The sequence below is a fragment of the Cuculus canorus genome, chromosome 16 (assembly GCF_017976375.1).
Source record: "Cuculus canorus isolate bCucCan1 chromosome 16, bCucCan1.pri, whole genome shotgun sequence".
NCBI classification, from domain to species: domain Eukaryota; kingdom Metazoa; phylum Chordata; class Aves; order Cuculiformes; family Cuculidae; genus Cuculus; species Cuculus canorus.
This window is the reverse complement of record NC_071416.1, coordinates 8,440,653-8,458,935: the sequence shown is the minus strand read 5'-3', so window position 1 is coordinate 8,458,935 and position 18,283 is coordinate 8,440,653. Positions and strand designations below refer to the sequence as shown.

Genomic DNA, 18,283 nt, shown 5'->3' with positions numbered 1-18,283 from the left:
ACTACATTTCCCGTCAGCCTTTGCGAGCAGCCCGAGGCTCCTCGGGGTGGAGTTTGCTCATCCGGGTCTCCTGGCTCGCCGGCCAATCGGGCCTCCGAGGGGGCGCGGCCGAGACGCCCATTGGTCGGTTCGGACCGCGGTGCGGTTTGAATGCGTTAACGGTGGGGGGTGGGGGGTGTTCGCGGGTGGCAGTTACCGGGGCCGGGCGCTGCCGGGCAGAGCGGCGGGAAACGGAGATTAGAAGAGCGGAGCTGGTTACTGGGCCGTGCTGGTTAGGGGAGCGGAGCTGGACCGGGCAGTGGGGCTGAGGTGAATGGAGCTCGGCACTGGGGCTGGGGGTGAAGCTGGGGGCCCGTTACCGGGGACTTGGGGCGGGGAGCTGGAGGTCCGTTACCGGCCACCAGGGGTTGGATGGGGGGAGATCGGGGGAGCTGAGGGCCCGTTACCGGGCACTGGGAGCTAGGGGCCCGTTATCGGGCACCGTGACGCTGAGGTAAGTAGACCTCGGCCGGTGGTACGGGGCACCAGGGCTGAGAAGAGCGGAGCTGCGCACTGGGCTGGCGGTTACTGGGAGGTGGCGTTGAGGTAGGAGAGCTGAACACCGGGCACCCCTGCCGTGAGAGGCACTGGGTCCCCCCGCCCCGTCTCCGCCGCCTGGTAACAGCACTGGGGCCGCAGCGCTGCCCTGGATCCGTGGGTGTCTCTGCCGAGGTCAGGCTGCGAGAGTTGGGGTTATTCAGCATCTTCCAGTACAGAGAGGGGCTCCAGGAAAGCTGGGGAGGGGCTCTGGATCAGGGAGGGCAGGGATAGGGTGAGGGGAATGGCTTTGAGCTGAAAGAAGGGAGATTGAGGTGAGATCTTGGAGACAAATGTTTCCATGTGGGTGGGGAGGCCCTGGCCCAGGTTGCCCAGAGCAGTGTGGCTGCCCCATTCCTGGAGGTGTTCAAGGCTTGGCTGGATGGGGCTCTGAGCACCCTGATCTGGTTGCAGGTGTCCCTGCTCCTGCAGGGGGTTAGACTGGATGACCTTTGTGGTCCTTTCCAACTCAAACCATTCCAATAATTCTGCATTGCCCTGCTCAGGCCCGTGAGGGTGCTGAATGCCCAGCAGAAGCACTCGAGGTACGGCAGCGCATTGCTCTGCACCTCCCTGAGCCCTGGGGAAGCTCCTCTTGCCTGTTCCCGATTGTCCACCCTGGGTTTTGAGGCATGTGGATCAACTGGCTTCAGATCCTCTTTGTATCCTGGACTGTTTTTTCTGCTTTCTGATCCTGTTAGGACTTGGCTTAAACAACATCTGAAGCTCCTGTGCTGTAGTGTGAAGAAGTGTTCTCTTAAGCCAACCAGGTTCTCATCTAATGACACTGCAAGGCTGCAAGAAAGAGCAGATCTTCTCTGCGCCCTTCTTCCATCTGCCCCTCACTGCTCCCCCAAACTCTCACTTTCTCTCTCCTGGTCTCTAACCTCTCAGAGCTCTGCTTCTGCTCTCTGACACAGAACTGGGAGGGTCCCCTGTCCCAGGCCACCAGTGCTGTTGTACTGCCCAATGACTGCCCATGCTGGGCTCCTGCTCTGAAACTCCGAACCTCTTTGGATTGGGTTGTAATGGTGCAGGGCTCCTTTTTGATGCCCGCAGTGCCAAGTTTCACATCCTGCAGTTTGGCCAGTCCAGCTGAAATGGTTTTGGCAAGAAATTAATTACTATGTTGAGGGAAAGAAGCTGAGCACATCTGTGATGGAATTGTGTCAACATTTTAGAGCTAATTTGGATTAGAGCAAGGTGTGAAGTTATTCCAAACTACCTACTGCACTTGCTGTTGGATCAGTCTTATTTTTGGATAGGAATGCTTGTTCCAATTTAGCTTAATCCTTTTTTAAAGCTAACTAATCTAAACCAGGCCAAGGCACTCTTCTGGAACGTGCCAAAGCGTAGTTAATCAAGAGAAACCTGATGTGCAGAGCAGCCCACGGTCCGTTCCTCTGGATACAGCTGAGCTGCTCCGTACAGCAACCGTGTGTGGCTGGGGCTGTGTGAGGTGCATCGGATCAGTGAAGGGGAGCCGATCCAGAAAGGGGATTAAGGTTTTGGTTAGGCAATTGCTTTTATTGAAGGAATATGTGCTATTTTAGACAGCAAGAGGAGTGGGTCCCCCTCCTTTCTCACAGAGGTGGTAGTGTGAGCAGCTCTTTGCAAACCAGGTGAAAGCTGATCCTGCAGAATAGGGTGAAGCTTGGCGAGTGCTGGTGTCAACACAGAGGTGATGGATGTGGGGAGAGCAGGGTTACGCTTTAACTACAGTGTGGATTTATGTAGGATTACAGCATGCCTGTAGCTACTGCCTGGTAAATGCATACAGTGCCTGCTAATTAGGTAACATCCCTATTAATGAGGAGAAGTCTCTGCACCTCGCTTCTGGTGGGAGTGTGCCACAGTGGAGAGAAAGGGGTGTGCCTCCTGCTCGTAAAGAAAAGGCTGACATAATGGTGGTTCTGCCATTGAAATTGCAATGGGGTTGTTCAAAATGCTTGAGGGGAGTAGGCAGTGGGCTCTGGGCTGTGCATGTCTCAACATTTTTGATCGCAGAAGCATTGCAGCGGGCATATCAGCGCAGGAAATCTTTAAAGTTCTGAACTGATGGGAGCTCGGGCCCAGGGTGAGCTGATGGGTGCAAAACTGAGGTGTCTTTTGGTGAACCATGGCTGCATAGTGAGTCCTCTTCTCTGCAGGACCTGGGGGATACGTAGCAGTTTGGAAGGTGAGTTTGACTGGAATGGACTCTCTAGAGTTCAGGCATGGTAACTTCTACCTCCTCGCTGGCTCTTTCAAGGAACTTGGTTTATGAAACTGTGGCATCAATGCTCTCCCTTTATGACAGAGTATTCGCTGCCATCTGGGACGGAGAGAGGGGCTGTGGTGAGGGGGTGATGAGGGTGCTGACACTGGGAAAGAATAGGAACTTTACACGGTGTGGAGCTGGAAGCTGCGGCAGCACAGCAGTGGGCATGGTCACTGAAACATGATGCCCTGTGCCTGGGGAGGGTGATGGACTGGGGAGGGTGAGGGGGGAATGCAGATGACGCATTTGGTTTTTAAAAAAGTGGCTAGTGTTGACAGAAACTCTATCTTGATTGAAGGGTGGTAGGAAAGCATCTGATTCCAGCCATGTCTTGGGCTCAGTTACAGTTGATTTTGGCTCTGATTCTTCTGTTTGCCTTCTTTGGGTCCTACCCCGATATCTTCACAGTTGTGTAGCTTTGCTTCTCTAATGACACTCTTCCCCTTAACTGTCACAGTTATGTGCTGGGGAGCTGAAGGCTGCTCGGGGCAGGCTTCTCCAGAAGAGATTTACCCTTCCATATTTTCTTATTTATGGAGCACACTGGCTGGATTGAACCATGTGTGGTCTGCCTGGACAGATGGTTTAGCTCTGAGGCTTTGTGGATTGAGAATACACTGCTTTAGAGCTGGTTGGACTCATAAAAGCAAAGTTCAGGTGATTTCCTTAGGGGCGTTTTATAACACAGCCTTGCAGCTGCATGAATGTCCTGGTTTAGCCCCAACCTCCAGCTTGGTCTGCAGGTAAACACTGGGCAGTTGTGGGTTCTTCTTGCCCTGGGAGAAAGGAAAGAGGAATGAGGGAGGGGCTTGTGGGTTGGGAACTAAAACAGGTTTAATGAAAGAATAATAATAAAAAGGACAACAATAAAAATAAGATACATACAAATATACAAAACTGGCTCCTCTGCCTGTACGCTGACACTGCAGTGTGGGCACAGGGAAGGTCCTGGGCAGATGGGAGCTGGATTCAGGAGCACAAGTATTGGAATCTGGGGCAGACGGATGGATGAGATCCTCACTGGATATTGGCCACTGAAGAAGAGAGCTTGACCCTTGTGATCCCTCAGTTTTATCCTCAGTACGTCTATGTGGGAGGGAATACTTTAGTCACTTTGGAGTCACCTTGTATGTTTGCTTCTCCCTGCGGGTGCAACCCTTTTTACCCCTTTGACTTAAGGGCATTGCACCAGCTCCAGGATAGCCCTGGTTTCTGTAGGAATCAGTATAAGAAGTGGCCTTCCTGCTTCCCAGTGCCCTGCTACTTTGGTGATAACTGTAAATATTAAGCGTTATCACCTAGAGAGACAGACAATGTCTGAAAAATGTTGTTTACCTTCAGAAAATTAAGTTAGAAAAAGCTTTCTACAGGGAGGCATCGGGAAAGCATGAAAATACCTTTGCAACAAGGTTTTCTTACAGTTTAAGGGTTTATAACTTTGTTGCTGGCTTTATTCCTGTTCAGTCAAGTTTGATATCACCTGTTGGCACAGGAACTCCTGCTGTCAGTGCTGTAGTAATGAACTGCAGGAACTGTTCTTGATGTGGTCACAGTGCTTGGTTTGTTTATATCCTGGCCAGCTTCAGGGTAGTGCCCTGGAACGCAGCAAGGGCCCCACACTGTCCTTCCTCCCACTTTTTGCCCAATAACAATACCCTACAGAGCTCTCTTCCTGCTTTGAAAATCAGTTTACTCTCTAGAAGAGCACTTTTCTATCATCAGTTCTGATTTGTAGCCCTTCTGAGGGAGAAAGACTAGGCTTTGCAGGGCTCTGTAGTCATCCTCAGGCTCTTGCTTCATCAATCTGTGCCCTGGGAAGGGTCAGAGCTCTTTGCTGTGCTTGGTGAGAGAGGGAAGGGCAAATCAGCCAATCTCTGGAAAAGCTTGGTAGTAAAATTCAGATCTAGGACCTACAGGTACAAAGAAAACCTTCAAAACTTGATGGTTTTGATAGTTTAGAGCCTGTAAATGTTAACAATGTTAAAACTGCCTTGGCTTTGCCAGTCAGCAGCAGAATAAAAAGGCGTTCTGTCCAAGGGCTGGGAATTACAGACAGGAAAATGCACCAAAGGCTGTGCTGGCATCTGTCTCTGGAAACCATGCAGAGGAGGAGAAGGAGAGAAGGATTTATGTGAACATGAGTTGGGGTTTAGTGTAAGAGATGACCAATGTTTCTTGTCTAAAGGACTGGAGTGGTGCAAGCAGAGGACTCTGGGGACCAGCGTGAACATGTCTCGCCCAGAATCTCGATATTCCTTCGATGTCCCGTGCAATTACGTCAACTTTGCAACTCTGAGCAACGATGATGTCTGCAATGCAGACTCCTGGTTTGGTAGGTCGCTTCCAACTCCTTGGTTCGCGTCCTGTTTGGATGAGTGTTTGGTGCAATGCTTGTTTTGGGCCTGGCCACTGGGTGAGTGGGTTAGTCATGCTGTTAACTGCATCGCTTGTCGTGCATGGGGGTGTTGTGTATTGATTTTTGTGTTTAAACTTGGCCATCTGTAACTTGACAGAGGACTTTGTTTACCTGAGAATATCATTATATACTATGGTAAAAAATCCTAACGTAGTACGTATCGTGAAAGTCTCTCTTTCCTCACAGACCAAAAAGCCAATGTGGAGAATGTCTCTCCCACAGAAAATCTGTCAACGGTCTGGCAGAACAACCCTGCTTTTTCGAAGTCTGATATTATCCAGCCTTCTGCCACATCACAAGGAATAACAATGAGTAAGCTGGCATGGTATGGGGGGGGAGAGAATGAGCCTTACCAGCAGGTTTTTTTTGTCTTTGTCTGACAAAATGGAAAGGCCTCTGTCTGGCTTTTGTGGAACTGTCTCCTTATAGTGTTATCTGGGAGGGCCTTATGTGATTTGACTTCAGCATTCATCTCTGTGTGTGTTTGAACTGACTTTTGTCACTGTTCTCAGGTGAAAGCCATGGTGAAGAGACCAGTGAAGCAGAATGCATGGAGACTGATGTGGTGCCTCAGAATACTGGATCCCTGACAAACCAGAGAGCTGCTGCTTCTGCAGAAGCCTCCCAAAGGTGAAATACTCCTATCCAGTTTGCACAGAGATTGATGATGTAACTAAGAGGGGTACTTGCTCTCAGGATCTGCAGTCTGAGCTGTTCTGGGGTCATCTAGTGGGTCTGAAGTTCTCCGGTACAGAGGTTGTGTGCTGGGACAGCTGATCTGCTTGCTAAGCTGGAGGGACCATCTCTAGGGGTGGAAATGTAATGCGGTGTCTTGCATGCTTGTCAAATGAGACCCAGTAGCACTAGAAGCTTCTGGAATGTGAGGATATCTGAAACTGAAGCGGCTTACAGTTTCTTTGTTTATATCTGCCTGAATTGGGCAGAACTCATTCTTGATATGAATGCAAGGGGCTCTTTATGCTCATGTGTCCCAAAGAATATTAAGTTTATGGATTGTTCAGCTTAAGTAGTTTGTGCTGCCTTTGGCTTCTTGTGTTAAATGCCATTTGCACAGAGGGCAGGTTGGAGTTGAGTGGCGCACTGATGTAAAAAGTGTTACGCAAATTGTGTGCCTTCTTATACCTGTGGGAAAGGTAACTTCCATTCTCTGTTTTACTCCAGAGCCAGCAGAAGACAGGCTACAAGGCAGAGAACACAGCAACGCAAACAGCCGTCAAGAGTCAAAGTGGACAAAAGCGCTAATGCCTTAGATAATAAGGATGAGGTTCCACCACTGAAAAAAATGAGAATGTATGTCATCAAAGTCCTTCTGTTTGTCGTTGGGTAGGGGGATACAACTGTGTTTTGGAAAGGATTCCTGCTTGGCTGGGAGGACCTTCACAGGAGGGTTGGGTGCAGTGACTAAAATCTGATTGCTGATGCTGGTTTCATAAACAAGAAGAAAGCTGTAAGACCTGAAGGAGCTACTCTCTTTGGAGATGGAGATGTGAATGAAATAAGCTTGAGTTTCTTAGGCTGCTTATTCCATGCTCGCTGTCTGTCAGCTATCTTTAAATTTGGCTGAACTTGTCCCTCAGGAGGTCACCAAGCAGTCACAAGCTGTGAAAGAGCAGCAGCCTAAGTATTTCTCCAATTAGCTTAATCACTAAGATATCGTATGGTGATGAGCTTGAGGTCAGGAACTGGAAGTGCAAACTTTCAAAGGCTGCTGTACCTGTGTGAACTGCAGTACGCCTCCCTCAAGGAAAACTTCTGTTCCAAAACCTCAGTAATTCCTCTTCCCTTCAACAGCTTCAGAGTGCCAGGGAACACTCGAGGAGCTCTGCTGGGGCCCGTGGTGGGGTCAGGCCAGTCTGGCATAACGTGGAACTTGCCAGGTGCTGGGGTGTTGTGTGTGGTGGTGAGAGCTGTAGGGGGTGGTTCATTTAAAGCACAGTTACTTGGAATGGTTTGCCATAACAGCTTGTTACTTTAGTTCTAGCAGCAGAGAGAAGCTGACAGAAATGAGAGAGCCCCTGCAGAATCCTGACCTCTCCCCAGGGAGAGTGAAGAGTAAGCTGACCGTGCCTTCCACGCCAACGATGTTAAAGTACGTGGCTTTCTTGTGACTTGTCTTTGCTAATCACAGTTGATTTACAGGACAGCCCTGTCAGAAGTGTTTTCCACTTCAACTCAGCATGTGATGGTATTGCATTTAGTAAACATGGGATCAAGATAATAATATTAGGGTGAAATGTACTTCCCCAGCTGAATCTGTGCAAAGGAAAGCATTGCTTTTAATTTGAGGAAAAAATTGTTCTTGCTAATGGGTGAAGTGTGCATGCAGCAAATAAGTGTGCAGGCTAGCAATTAGCTATGAGCTTTATTGAGCAAACAAAATCCAACCAGCTCTTTTCTAAAGGGTGTGATTTCATAATGACTGATGCTCCTGCAGTGGCATTAGAGATAAGAATGTTCCTTTGCAATGACATCCTGCTTCACTAGTTATCAGCATGAAGATGTATCTCAGTCTTTAACTTGCTTTTGCAGGAGGACCAATCTCACTGGTGTGCTGAAGAGCACAGAGGAACAGGAGCTGGAGAAGATACAGCAGTTGCAGCGGGAAGTGATGGAGCTTCGAAAGAAGAACGAGGAGTCTCTGAAAGCAGCTATTGCTGGAACAGGTGGGCTCTGCCTGCATTGCAAACTGAAGCTGGGTTGGACTCAGCTGGAGAGCGCTGTGTAGAGCTGTGCTAAGTACCTTTAAAAACCAAACATTCCAGATCTTGTAATAAGTACCAGGGCTAGGTGGCTTTTAACATAGATCAGCCCCTAAACTGCCTGGAAGCTTTTGGTCATGTTTTAAAAGGGTATAGAGGAGATCTCTGAAAACTGTTCAAGTTATTAGAAATTAAATGTGCTTGCTCCACCCCACAAAGCTTCTGGACCTTACATGTTTTTTGTTCTTTAGGACAAACTGTGAAGAGAACTGTTGGTCAAGTAACAAAGCCAGTTGCCTTCCATTTCTGCACTGACGACAGAATTAAACAATCTGTGGAAAGTCAGCCTGGGAAGGAGTATAAAGAACAGGATTTTGCAGCAGTATTGAGGAAGCATCCTCCTTCTCCGGTGAGAAGCAGAACCATCAGCTGGCTGGTCCTTGACATCACCTCTTTTCTGCTTTGGCAACACATGTACTGCTGACAACCCGCAAAGAGGGTTACGTAGGAGAGGCAGGCATTGTGCAAACAATTGTTACTGCGTATGTGCATTGTCGCAAGACTCTTGAGGATCCTTTTGAAAGGGCCCTTTCATGTCAGATCTTCTGGTCGTTATAGTTTCAATTTCCACTTCCTACAGTTTCCCAGTCCAACCAGCTTGTGCATGTTCAGGCAGTTAATACTTAATATTAGACATAAGCATTTGCAGTAGGAGGAAGGGACAGACACTGCAAATCAGGGAAAGGAAATGTCATCAAAGCGTCCTGTGTTAAATGGCCATAATGACTGTAGTTCTTTGTCTGCAGGGGCGAATGCCAAAGGGACCCACTGTCCCCAAACCTTTCAATCTGTCCCAAGGAAACAAAAGAAAACTTGAAGAAACAGCATCAGAATACGTGTCCCTTGCTGAGCAGGTAGAAGCATTCCAAAAACGCACACCCTCTCGTTACCATTTGAGGAGCAGGAAATCTGATGAAGGTGAGAGCAGTCCTGGCTCTGCCTGCAGAGCCAGAACAATGCTTTGTGACTGCCCTGCTGAGCCTGTGTCTGCAGGCCTTGCCATTAACCACTGGTGTCCTTACTTGAATTCCTAGGACCTGTTCCAACGAAGTTGGTGAGGCTTGCACGTACAAACCCTAAATCGCCAATGCTTCTAACTAAGCAGCGCCTCAGACCTGCCACTTGCAAATCTACAGCTGACTTAGAAGCAGAGGAGGTGGAGAAAATCCAACAGTAAGTAAAGGTTTACCATAGTCCTCCAAGAGAGAACTGTACCACACTGTTAATATCCTCCAGATGCCAAAAGATCACTTTCAGGAATACCTTTCGTGTATAACAGAATGAGTAACATAACACGGAGATTCTTTCAGTTAATGCATAATCCTGTGGCTCTGATCGTAGGGATGTGAGAAGTAGCCAATCCCTTTGGAAGAAGGTGCTCTGAGAGCTGATTTTGGGTTGAGTACCGCTGACAGATAAAGCAAACCCAGGATCACAGTATTGCCTCCGTCCATACCAAAACTCTCCTGTAGGCAAAGTTTGGATTTCCAAGAAAGCAATCCATAAGGCTTTCCTTAATGTCTTGCTGTTTCAACAGCAAAGGAGGAGTTGCTAACCAGAGTCACACACTGTGTGTCAACTTCTGTCCCTGACTGTTGCTCTTTTCTGCTGTGAGAGAAGCAGTTTGCTAGAAGCTGTATTTGGCCATGTACAACATATCAGTGACTGTCTTTCCTCTGTAGGTACAAATTCAAAGCGCGAGAGCTGAATCCTCGCATCTTTGAGGGTGGGCCACTGCTACCGAAGAAAGCCCCAGCCAAAGAGCTCACACAACCCATTGGCTTTGAGTTGGAAATAGAAAAAAGGATTCAAGAGCGTGAGAGTAAGAAGCAGCAGGAGGAAGAGCACTTCGAATTCCGCTCCAGGCCATGTCCAACAAAAATCCTGGAGAACATTGTGGTAAGAATTTCAGTAAGAGCCAGACCTGGGAACTGGGACTGAGATGGCAATTCACTGCAAAATGTCAGTAGCTGTGTTGCATCACATATTTAATAGTCTTTGCTAAATGCTGTCTGTCATGAGGAAAGAACTGCAGTGGGTATCTACAGTACTGTCAGTTATTTCGCTGTCACATTTTCTCGGTGCTTTGGGTTGGGTAACTCCTTTCTGGCTTTTCTGAACAGGGTGTTCCGGACAAGAAAGAGCTTCCTGTTACAGTCCCAAAGTCTCCAGTCTTCACCTTAAAACCCAGGTCACGAACGCCTGGCAGAGATGAAGAAAAGGTAACTGTTGTGAACGGGCTGTAGTCACACCACGGGGACTGCCTTGGCCGGGCTGCCACGCTCTGCCAGCTGGGTGCAATGGTTGAGCTCGAGAGGCCCTTTCCCTTCTGTCAGGCACTTCTCCAGTGGCCATCCTGCTCACTTCATTCCTTTCTAACGATCCAGTTCTTACTCCTCACATTACAGAAACTAAATTCTCATGCAGAACGAAACCACTCCATTTAACCAGGAGAGGGCACTGAGTAGGGTTTCTGAGGTGTTTCTGCTATGAATGAGAGAAGGAAACTGCTTGAATTCTAAAGGACACTGCCCTTCCCCGCTCTGATCTTGAGATGCGCAGGTGTTGCCTGTGACCTTTCTTCTCCCTCCACTTGCTCTAGATCCCTGGAGCTGGGAAGCAGGATGTAGAATATATCGCATCCTTCCTCCTTTAGAGATTTGCTAAAGAATTAATTTGGATGAATACTGAACCGATGGTGGTTTAGAAAGAGGAAGAACTTGCCTGCAGTCCAGCATGCCTGTAAATTGGTGGCACTTGGATTCCCATTTTTGCAGCATCCAGAGTGCTTTCTTGATGCTGTTTGTGACCCTTATGAAAGGAACTCTAGCATTCATGGCTTTGTTTGGCAGGAGCTATGGTCTTTCTACAAAATCAAAACTGCTGCATGAGATCCTAACACTAATGTCCCTTTAGGAAAACGAGGTGATCCCTGTCATCAAAGCCAACCCTGTGCCTCATTATGGAGTGCCCTTCAAACCAAAAAGGTCGGACCAGAGACATGTGGAAGTGTGCCCCTTCTCGTTTGATGCCCGTGACAGAGAGCGGCAAATACAAAAAGAGAGAAAAATAGAGGAATTGCGGAAGGAAGAGGTAAGAGCTAAAAGATGCCTTGGAGTCCACTCCTGAACTAAAATGGGTGCGGGAGAACTTGCCTCTTGGTGTTGGCTGTTAAACTCCCAAAGCTTCTTCGTGCCTTTGTGGAAAGGGCAAGAAATATTTCCAGCTGTTTCTTTCAGATGCCCAAGTTCAAGGCTCTACCTCTGCCTTACTTTGACCAAGTTAAGCTACCAGAAAAGAAGGTAAAAAACCCAACTCAGCCCGAACCATTCCATCTGCAGATTGATGAACGAGGAGCTGCCAAGCTACAGAGCTGGAAACAGCAGGTGGGATGAAAAGATAACGGGTATGACCAGGCATAAAGCAGCTCATGGAATTGCTTTTTATCAGTATTTGGATTTGAGTGGTGCATTGTCCTTGATGTGAGCTGTTTGTTGAGGGTTGGTGGGTTGATTCTTTTCCTCTATTTATGAGAAGTGATGGGATTTACCACAACCACATGAAGAGCTGTGGGGTATTTTCTATGCAGCAGCTCTGGCTGCTGAATCTCTTTGTCCATCTCTGGGCCTGGAAATTTATTGGCATGTAAATAATATATTTTTTTTTCTCATGTGAAGGCTGCAGTGGACACCTGAAACATTCTTCAGGCTGTTTTTGGCAACAGTAACAGGCAGGCAGCACAGGACAACTTTTTGACTCTAATATAATTTTCTGTGAAAATGATTTGCTCCAATTGGACTTGGCTTTTTGAGTGGTGGAATTGCTGAAATCTGGGGGAGGGGAGATGGTCTTTTTGTTCTGCCTGGCACTCAATGGGCTCTCTTCTTTTGCAGCTTAAAGAAGACATGAAAAGGCAGAAAGAGGCAGCATGCTTTAAAGCCCGTCCCAACACAGTGGTGTACCAGGAGCCCTTTGTGCCTAAAAAGGAAAGCAAGCTGTTATCAGGTGGGGTTACAAGTCCTTGCTACACTGGCTTGGCTGGTAACTGATGCAATTAAATGATGTTTAGACAGGCTGTTGCCTCTTCTTTATCAGCACAGCCAGTAGTGCCTTGCACTTAATCAACTAATTCCCTAACAGCTCATGTCCCCAGGGAATGGGGGTTTTCCTTCTCACTGCCCTCCCTGTCCTGTACTCTCACAGCGGTATGGAACAGCCCTGCTGTGAATGGCAGATGATTGATATGGGCCTGCTTGGGTCGGAGGTGAATAGCATGCGAGATGCGCCCTGCAGAGACAGCTGGTGGTCTTTCTTAGTGGCTGCCAGGCTCTACCGCTCCTCCCTAATAAGGCTTTGGGCAGACTAAGTTTGTAAGATTTAGAACCAGCCAAGAACTTGTCTGAACTAACAATTTTGTGCTTGCTCCCTGCTATGAGAATAGCCGTGATGGGGTAACACCTGCACTAACGCTGCTTGTGTTTGGGCCTAATGTTTTCTTTGCCCGAAGCCTGGAGGTATCTGCTAACTACCCTTGCAAGGTGAAGTGCTCCAGAGGGAGACTTCCATTTGACACTAGTGCTGCTCTGCTTTACCTGACTGCCACCAATTATATCCTCTATTCCTAAACTTAGAGAGCCTTTCTGGTTCTGTAGTTCCTGAAAGCTTTGAGCTGGCAACAGAAAAAAGAGCTAAAGAGCGGCAAGAGTTTGAGAAGCGACTGGCAAATATAGAAGCCTTGAGGGAGAGGCGGCAAGAGCAAGTCAGACAGCAACAAGAGGAACAAGAGAGGGAAGAAGTTGCAAAGCTGAGACAAGAACAGGTGAGTGAGCTGTTTCTGAACAGGGGCTGTAGAGGGACCCAAAGGAATGTCTGAATACATTAAATGAGCCAGTGTCGATGTTGAGCTGCATTGAGACTGTCTTGTCAAGATTTCCTGTTGCAAACTGGCTCCTCGTTACCTTTTACAACAGGTCTGAATAAAAGGCCACTCTTGCCAGGACGGCTGCTTTTTTGATGGAGTCACTGGAGCAGAATGTTTGTTATAAAGCTCACAGCCCCAACACTTTCCTTGCGTATTCGTGGAGGCTCACTCCAGCGTGCGCTCTTCTAGACAGCTGCCTGACTGCATCCCACCAATGGCTCCCTGCAAGGAGCAGTTTGCTTCATTTCATCCTCTGTTTTCTTCTTCACAGGTTCACAAGGCAAACCCAATACGCAAATACCGTGGTGTAGAAGTGAAGCCCAGTGATCAGCCACTGACTGCGCCCAAGTCTCCCAAGTTCTCAGACAGATTCCAGCGTTGACAGGCATCCACGTGATAGCAGGGGGGAGATCCTATCCCTCTCCGCTCTTTTGACAGGCAGGGAGGGAACAGTTGTTTTTACGTGACTGCTCAGTCTCAGTTCCCACACTTGGTTCCTTTATTTTTACAATGAGTAGTTTAACTCCGCCTGAGGCAGAGGGCTGAGCCATGACATGCAAGGTGGGGCCATGGGGCCTCACTTCAGTTTTAGGCATCTTAGTCTTTAAAGACCAAACAAAGTTTTGATATTGTATACAAATATTGTGTTCCCCAACTAAATAAAGCTTCCTAATTTCATTGTTGTCTCGTGCTAGTAGGCTAAACCCCTTTGCTGCAGAAAAGTTTCTGGCAAAGGTTATCTGTAGGATATTCAAGGATGTGTGCATCTGGAGGAGATGCATTTAAGTATTGGCTCCAAGTGTCTGTTTCTTAGGCTTTTTGTATGTATTAACTTGAACTGTATAGTGATGTGGCTTCTGCAAGCCAGTGTACTGCAGGTTTCCTTTCTTGTTGATGTTTAGATGAGCGCTAATATGAACCTTGCCCACACTTTAAAATAGTTCCCTGTGTATGTTTGAGCATTAAACCTGCTGCTGTTTTACAGCTGAAGTCATTCTATTTGGGGAACCACTGAACTGGCAAATGACTTGCTCTAAGCTGCCCCCTGGCTCCTGCCAGCGCAGGTCTCCTGGCTCAAGACACATCATCCATCTCCTAGCCAGTCCAGTGTGGCTGGCAGAGCTAAACATAGACCGGGTGCTTGGATGTGCTGGAGGACAAAGCATCCAGCACTGTCAAGAGGCGATTAAATTCAGATTAAAGCTTGCTAAGAATGAATTCTGAGCATTGTGGTGTGAGTTTGCTCAGGGAAGAGAAGGCTCAGGGGAGACCTTAGAACAGCTTCTAGTACGGAAACGGGCTCCAGGAAAGCTGGGGCGTGGCTCTTGGTCAGGGAGTGCAGAGATAGGATGAGGGGGAAGGGTTTTCAGCTGAAGAGGAGAGATTGAGATGAGATCTTGGGGAGAAATGTTTTGCTGTGAGGGTGGGGAGGCCCTGTCCCAGGTTGACCAGAGCAGTGGTGGCTGCCCCATCCCTGGAGGTAGTCGAGGCCAGGTTGGATGGGGCTTTGAGCAACCGGATCCAGTGTCCCTGGATCCATGGAACTGGATGGGCTTTGAGGCACCTTCCAGCCTAAACCATTCTATGATTTCTGAGTATTGTGGTGTGATTGCTTACCTTGTACAACTGTGTCTAGGCCTTTCCTTGGGCTTAACAATAAAGAAAACTCCAAAAGGCCTTATGAGGGCAAGAAGGGGTTAGGGATGAAGCCCTATAAATGATGCCACTGATGTGTCAGTGTTGCTGTTACTGGTTCTAACTGGGCGATCCTTTGCTGTTTCTTGAGCCAAAAGTGACTTGCAAGAGAAGGCTGGCATGGCCAGTGACTGGAAGCCTTTGGCAAAAGGAATCGAGAACAAGGCTAAGAAATGCATAGAGCTCTTGGGCTGGGTTGGCTTCTGGCTGCAACGATGCTGAGGCTTTGCTGCTCCTATGTTTGTGGGTCTTGTCTCTCTTGCTTACTGGAACCAGTGGGAGCTGGGCTGCTCACCCTGTTTGGAACAGAGAACAACATGGGAAACTTGGCATCAGTGTGTGAGAGGAACTGGAGAACAAGGAGGTTTGGGGAAGTGTTTTGGTACTGAAGGATGTGTGACTGTGACAGTATGGCCCCTTAAACTGCTGAGCCAAGTGGAAAAGCTGCTTTCTGCCCCATCTCCAGCCTTTCCTTCCTTTCTCTTGAGTACCTTGGTGTGCTGGGCTGATTTTGCCAATAGCCCCATGTTGCTGTGCTGAGGGTGATGGCAGCCTGGCTCAAAAAGCTGCCAGACAGCTCTGCTGGTGAGGAATGAGAGGGACTTGTAGGCATCCCCTTCTTGAACCCAAGGACCTGCAGGGATGTGAGCAAAAGCTATGCAAGTTTTCCCTCAGCCTGCCTTAGCTTTATTTCTGTCACAGTGGAGGTGTTGCATGTGTTGAGCTAGATATGGACATCGCAAGACCTCAAGTGTGTGGTCAAGGAGGTTCCTGCTGGGGTCTGGAACAGCACCCTGTGGGCAGCAGGAGCAGCACCTGACTGATGGCAAGGGGGAAAGTCTGAGTGACAGCGAGCTGGGCAGGAATGTGAAGGCAAGATAAGGCTGATGAGCAGAGCAGATATTGATCCCTGAAGGAGGGAGCAACTGGATTTCTGTGGTGGCCCTACATGGCCTTTGCTTCAGCCCTGAGGATGGGTTTGTACACCTGGCAGCTTGTCAGCTTTTCCCAATGCTATCATTGGGTCTAATAAAAGCTGTTACCTCTTCCCGCAAGTGTGACCTCTTCTATTCCTCATACACTGCCCACTCAGTGAAAGAGAGCTCCAACTGTGCTGCCCTCGAGGGTGTAGGGTGCTTGGCAGAGCTCTTGAAGTTGCCCAGTGGATTCTCGCAGGCTGGGCGTGTGGACAGTACAAGTTGCCCCTCAGTGGGGAGGGAAGTGGTGACACAGGAATAGCTGCTCTAAGGTAGACAGTGACAGTGATGGGTATCCTGGAGGAGCTGAGTGGCAGTGAGGGGGGGGTTCAGATGAGGCTTCAGCAGTGAAACAGGGGGCAGATGCCTTTCCCCATCCCAGCAGAGTAGAAGTGGGAGAATGAAGTCACAGGACTGCAGGAGGAGACTGAGATTTAGCTGAGTGCTGTCTTGATATTGTGCCTCTAGAGTCAGGGCAGGCTGATAAAGTGATGCAAAATCCACATTCTTAAGGTGTGGATTTTGCAAAAATTTTTTCTCAAAAAAACCCTCAAAACTCATCACCTTAAAGCCTTTCTGGGCAGTGAGTTGGGTAAGTGAGGAGAGCTGGATTCAGTGCATTCCCAGTGGAGGTGTTAGCAAAGCAACGTGCTGGACTTGGACTAGGGCTGCAGATAAAAAGCAGCCAATGATTTTCTGGACTCATGTGGAATGGTAGCTTAGAAATGCGAGATCTGATGAGTTGGTGAATGAGATTTTTATGAAAAGGCTTGATGATGCCCTCAGAGCCACACTTTAGTTCTCAATGACCTCGCTGGCTGCTAGGCTGGCATGAAGCTGGGTAGGACAGACGGCGTGTGGGCAAGTCCCAGTGATTCGGATCCACACTCAGTGCTCCTGGTGGTGCTGGTGGCAGCCACGTTGCTGGCCTTAAGCTGCTGCGTAGCTCTGCAAGCCCTTTTGATAGTGCTGGGCTTTTCCTCTGTCTTTTCTCATCACCTTGATGGGACCCATTGCGACATGAGCCCAGCTCACTCGGGGAAGTCCTGGCTGCTGATGGAGGCAGATGAGCTGCCGGCTGCTTGCCTGGGTTGGTCCCCACTGAGACGGGCAGGCTGGCTGGTTTGTGTTACAGGGGCATGGCTGGGATTCAGGTGGGGACGTTCTCGCCTGCCCTGCTGCTTGATTTAGACGGGGTGTAGGGTTTCCTGGAGAACAGGCAGGGCTCGGCAGCGCAGAGCCTCCCTTCCCCATGGAAAGCATAAAGGTTAAAGTGTGCTGCTGAAGTTGTGACAACCGTGTAGCTAGGGAACGGGCATGCTTGATGCTTTGCCAGATATCCCCAGGACAGGCTGTTTTCCAGCTGCAGCCAACGTAGGCTCTGGCTTAAGTTCCTGAATGGGGAGGGGAAAAGAAAACCCCAGCCTGGGAAATCTTGGTGGTGGTTGCTTTGCTTCCATGCTTTGCAGAGACTTGGAGCAACACGCCACTCCTGGAGGTGTTGGGTTCTGGACCAAGGTTTCTGAAATCCTGATGTGCAGCAGCTATTGCCTGTCTTACAACGCTACAAATGCTTTCTTGCGAGAGGACCATTCTCAGCTCAGTTCCCTTTGCCCACAGATGGATTTTTGCCTTGTGGTTGTGCCAAACCATGGGTGACTCCCCCTTCTCACAGACCTCCTCTGGAGAACCTATTTCCATGGTTCCCCAGCTCCTCAGCACCAGCTCCCACAGCTTCACTGCCTCACCTTGTCCCAAGGTTTCACACCTGGACACCAACCCTGATTCACGTGAGCGTGTGAGATTGCAAGCACCCCAGGAAGGCTGGCTGGCTTCCAGGCAGGCGCTCCTGCTCTCCTTGGAGAATTTTATCCCAGCTTCCACTGCAGCAACTGGTCCAAAAGGGCTGCAGGCACGGCCACGGCACGTGGGCTCCTGCTCTGCTCCCTGCTAAGTGGATGGGCTCCATCCATCTGGGCCTTGCCAGGAGGGTGCAGGGCCGAAGGCTAGTGGTGGCCGTGCATGCCTCAAGTGACATTAGTGGCTTCCAGATGCCTGGCAGCCCTCAGCCGCGTGAGAGGAGAGGCAATTCCAAGCTGTACCTTGGTGATGACAGTCGGTAGGCAGAGTCCCTTCTGCTTGAGGCGTGATGTCTCGCCGGTTATTCCTACCAACGTGCCGAGGGGACTCCCGCTTGCCATGGGAGAGGTGGCCGTGCTGGCCACCGTCCCAGAGAGCTGCGGATGCTGGTGAAGCACCAACCTCTGCGCTGCCCACTGGAGCCATGTGCCCTCTCCTGTGTGATTTCTGGGGCTCATCACATTCTAGGTCCTGACCTCGAGAAAAAAGGAGGCTCATCAGCTCCAGCGTGGAGCTGGGGGCTCTGAAGCCATGAGTCCAAGTGCAAGGGCCAGAGTGGGAGAGCCTGATGCCAGTTCAGGAGCCTCAGGCTGCATCCTGCCATGCAAGTGGTGCTCTGTGCTCGGGCAGTGGTGAGTGCCCAAGATGTTTCTGCCCATGTCCCACTGCTGAGGGGGCTTTGCTGTCAGGGCTAACTGGGCTCCAGAGGAGGCAGCTCCAGCTGCAAGTTTTACTTTCTCCTGACCTTAATACTTGCCTGTGGGGCAGGACTGTGAGAAAGGGTCTCTTGGCCATGGC

At 49.3% G+C, this 18,283-nt stretch overlaps 1 protein-coding gene across 2 annotated transcripts; it reads left to right on the top strand.

Annotated features, from left to right (window-relative positions):
- The first annotated feature begins 172 nt into the window (after positions 1–172).
- Positions 173–14,244, top strand: TPX2 (TPX2 microtubule nucleation factor). 2 transcript variants are annotated; one of them, XM_054081946.1, is made up of 17 exons: positions 173–309; positions 5,022–5,168; positions 5,439–5,564; positions 5,765–5,882; positions 6,435–6,563; positions 7,249–7,362; positions 7,803–7,936; positions 8,224–8,381; positions 8,779–8,950; positions 9,067–9,205; positions 9,715–9,931; positions 10,156–10,254; positions 10,949–11,125; positions 11,272–11,418; positions 11,926–12,037; positions 12,664–12,851; positions 13,225–14,244. In XM_054081946.1, the coding sequence occupies exons 2-17, from the start codon at positions 5,066–5,068 to the stop codon at positions 13,333–13,335; spliced, it is 2,244 nt and encodes a 747-aa protein (XP_053937921.1). In that variant the 5' UTR covers positions 173–309; positions 5,022–5,065; the 3' UTR covers positions 13,336–14,244. The 2 variants fall into 2 exon arrangements, with proteins under 2 accessions (XP_053937921.1, XP_053937922.1); XM_054081947.1 differs by having other exon boundaries at positions 12,685–12,851; positions 13,225–14,242.
- The last annotated feature ends 4,039 nt before the right edge of the window (positions 14,245–18,283 follow it).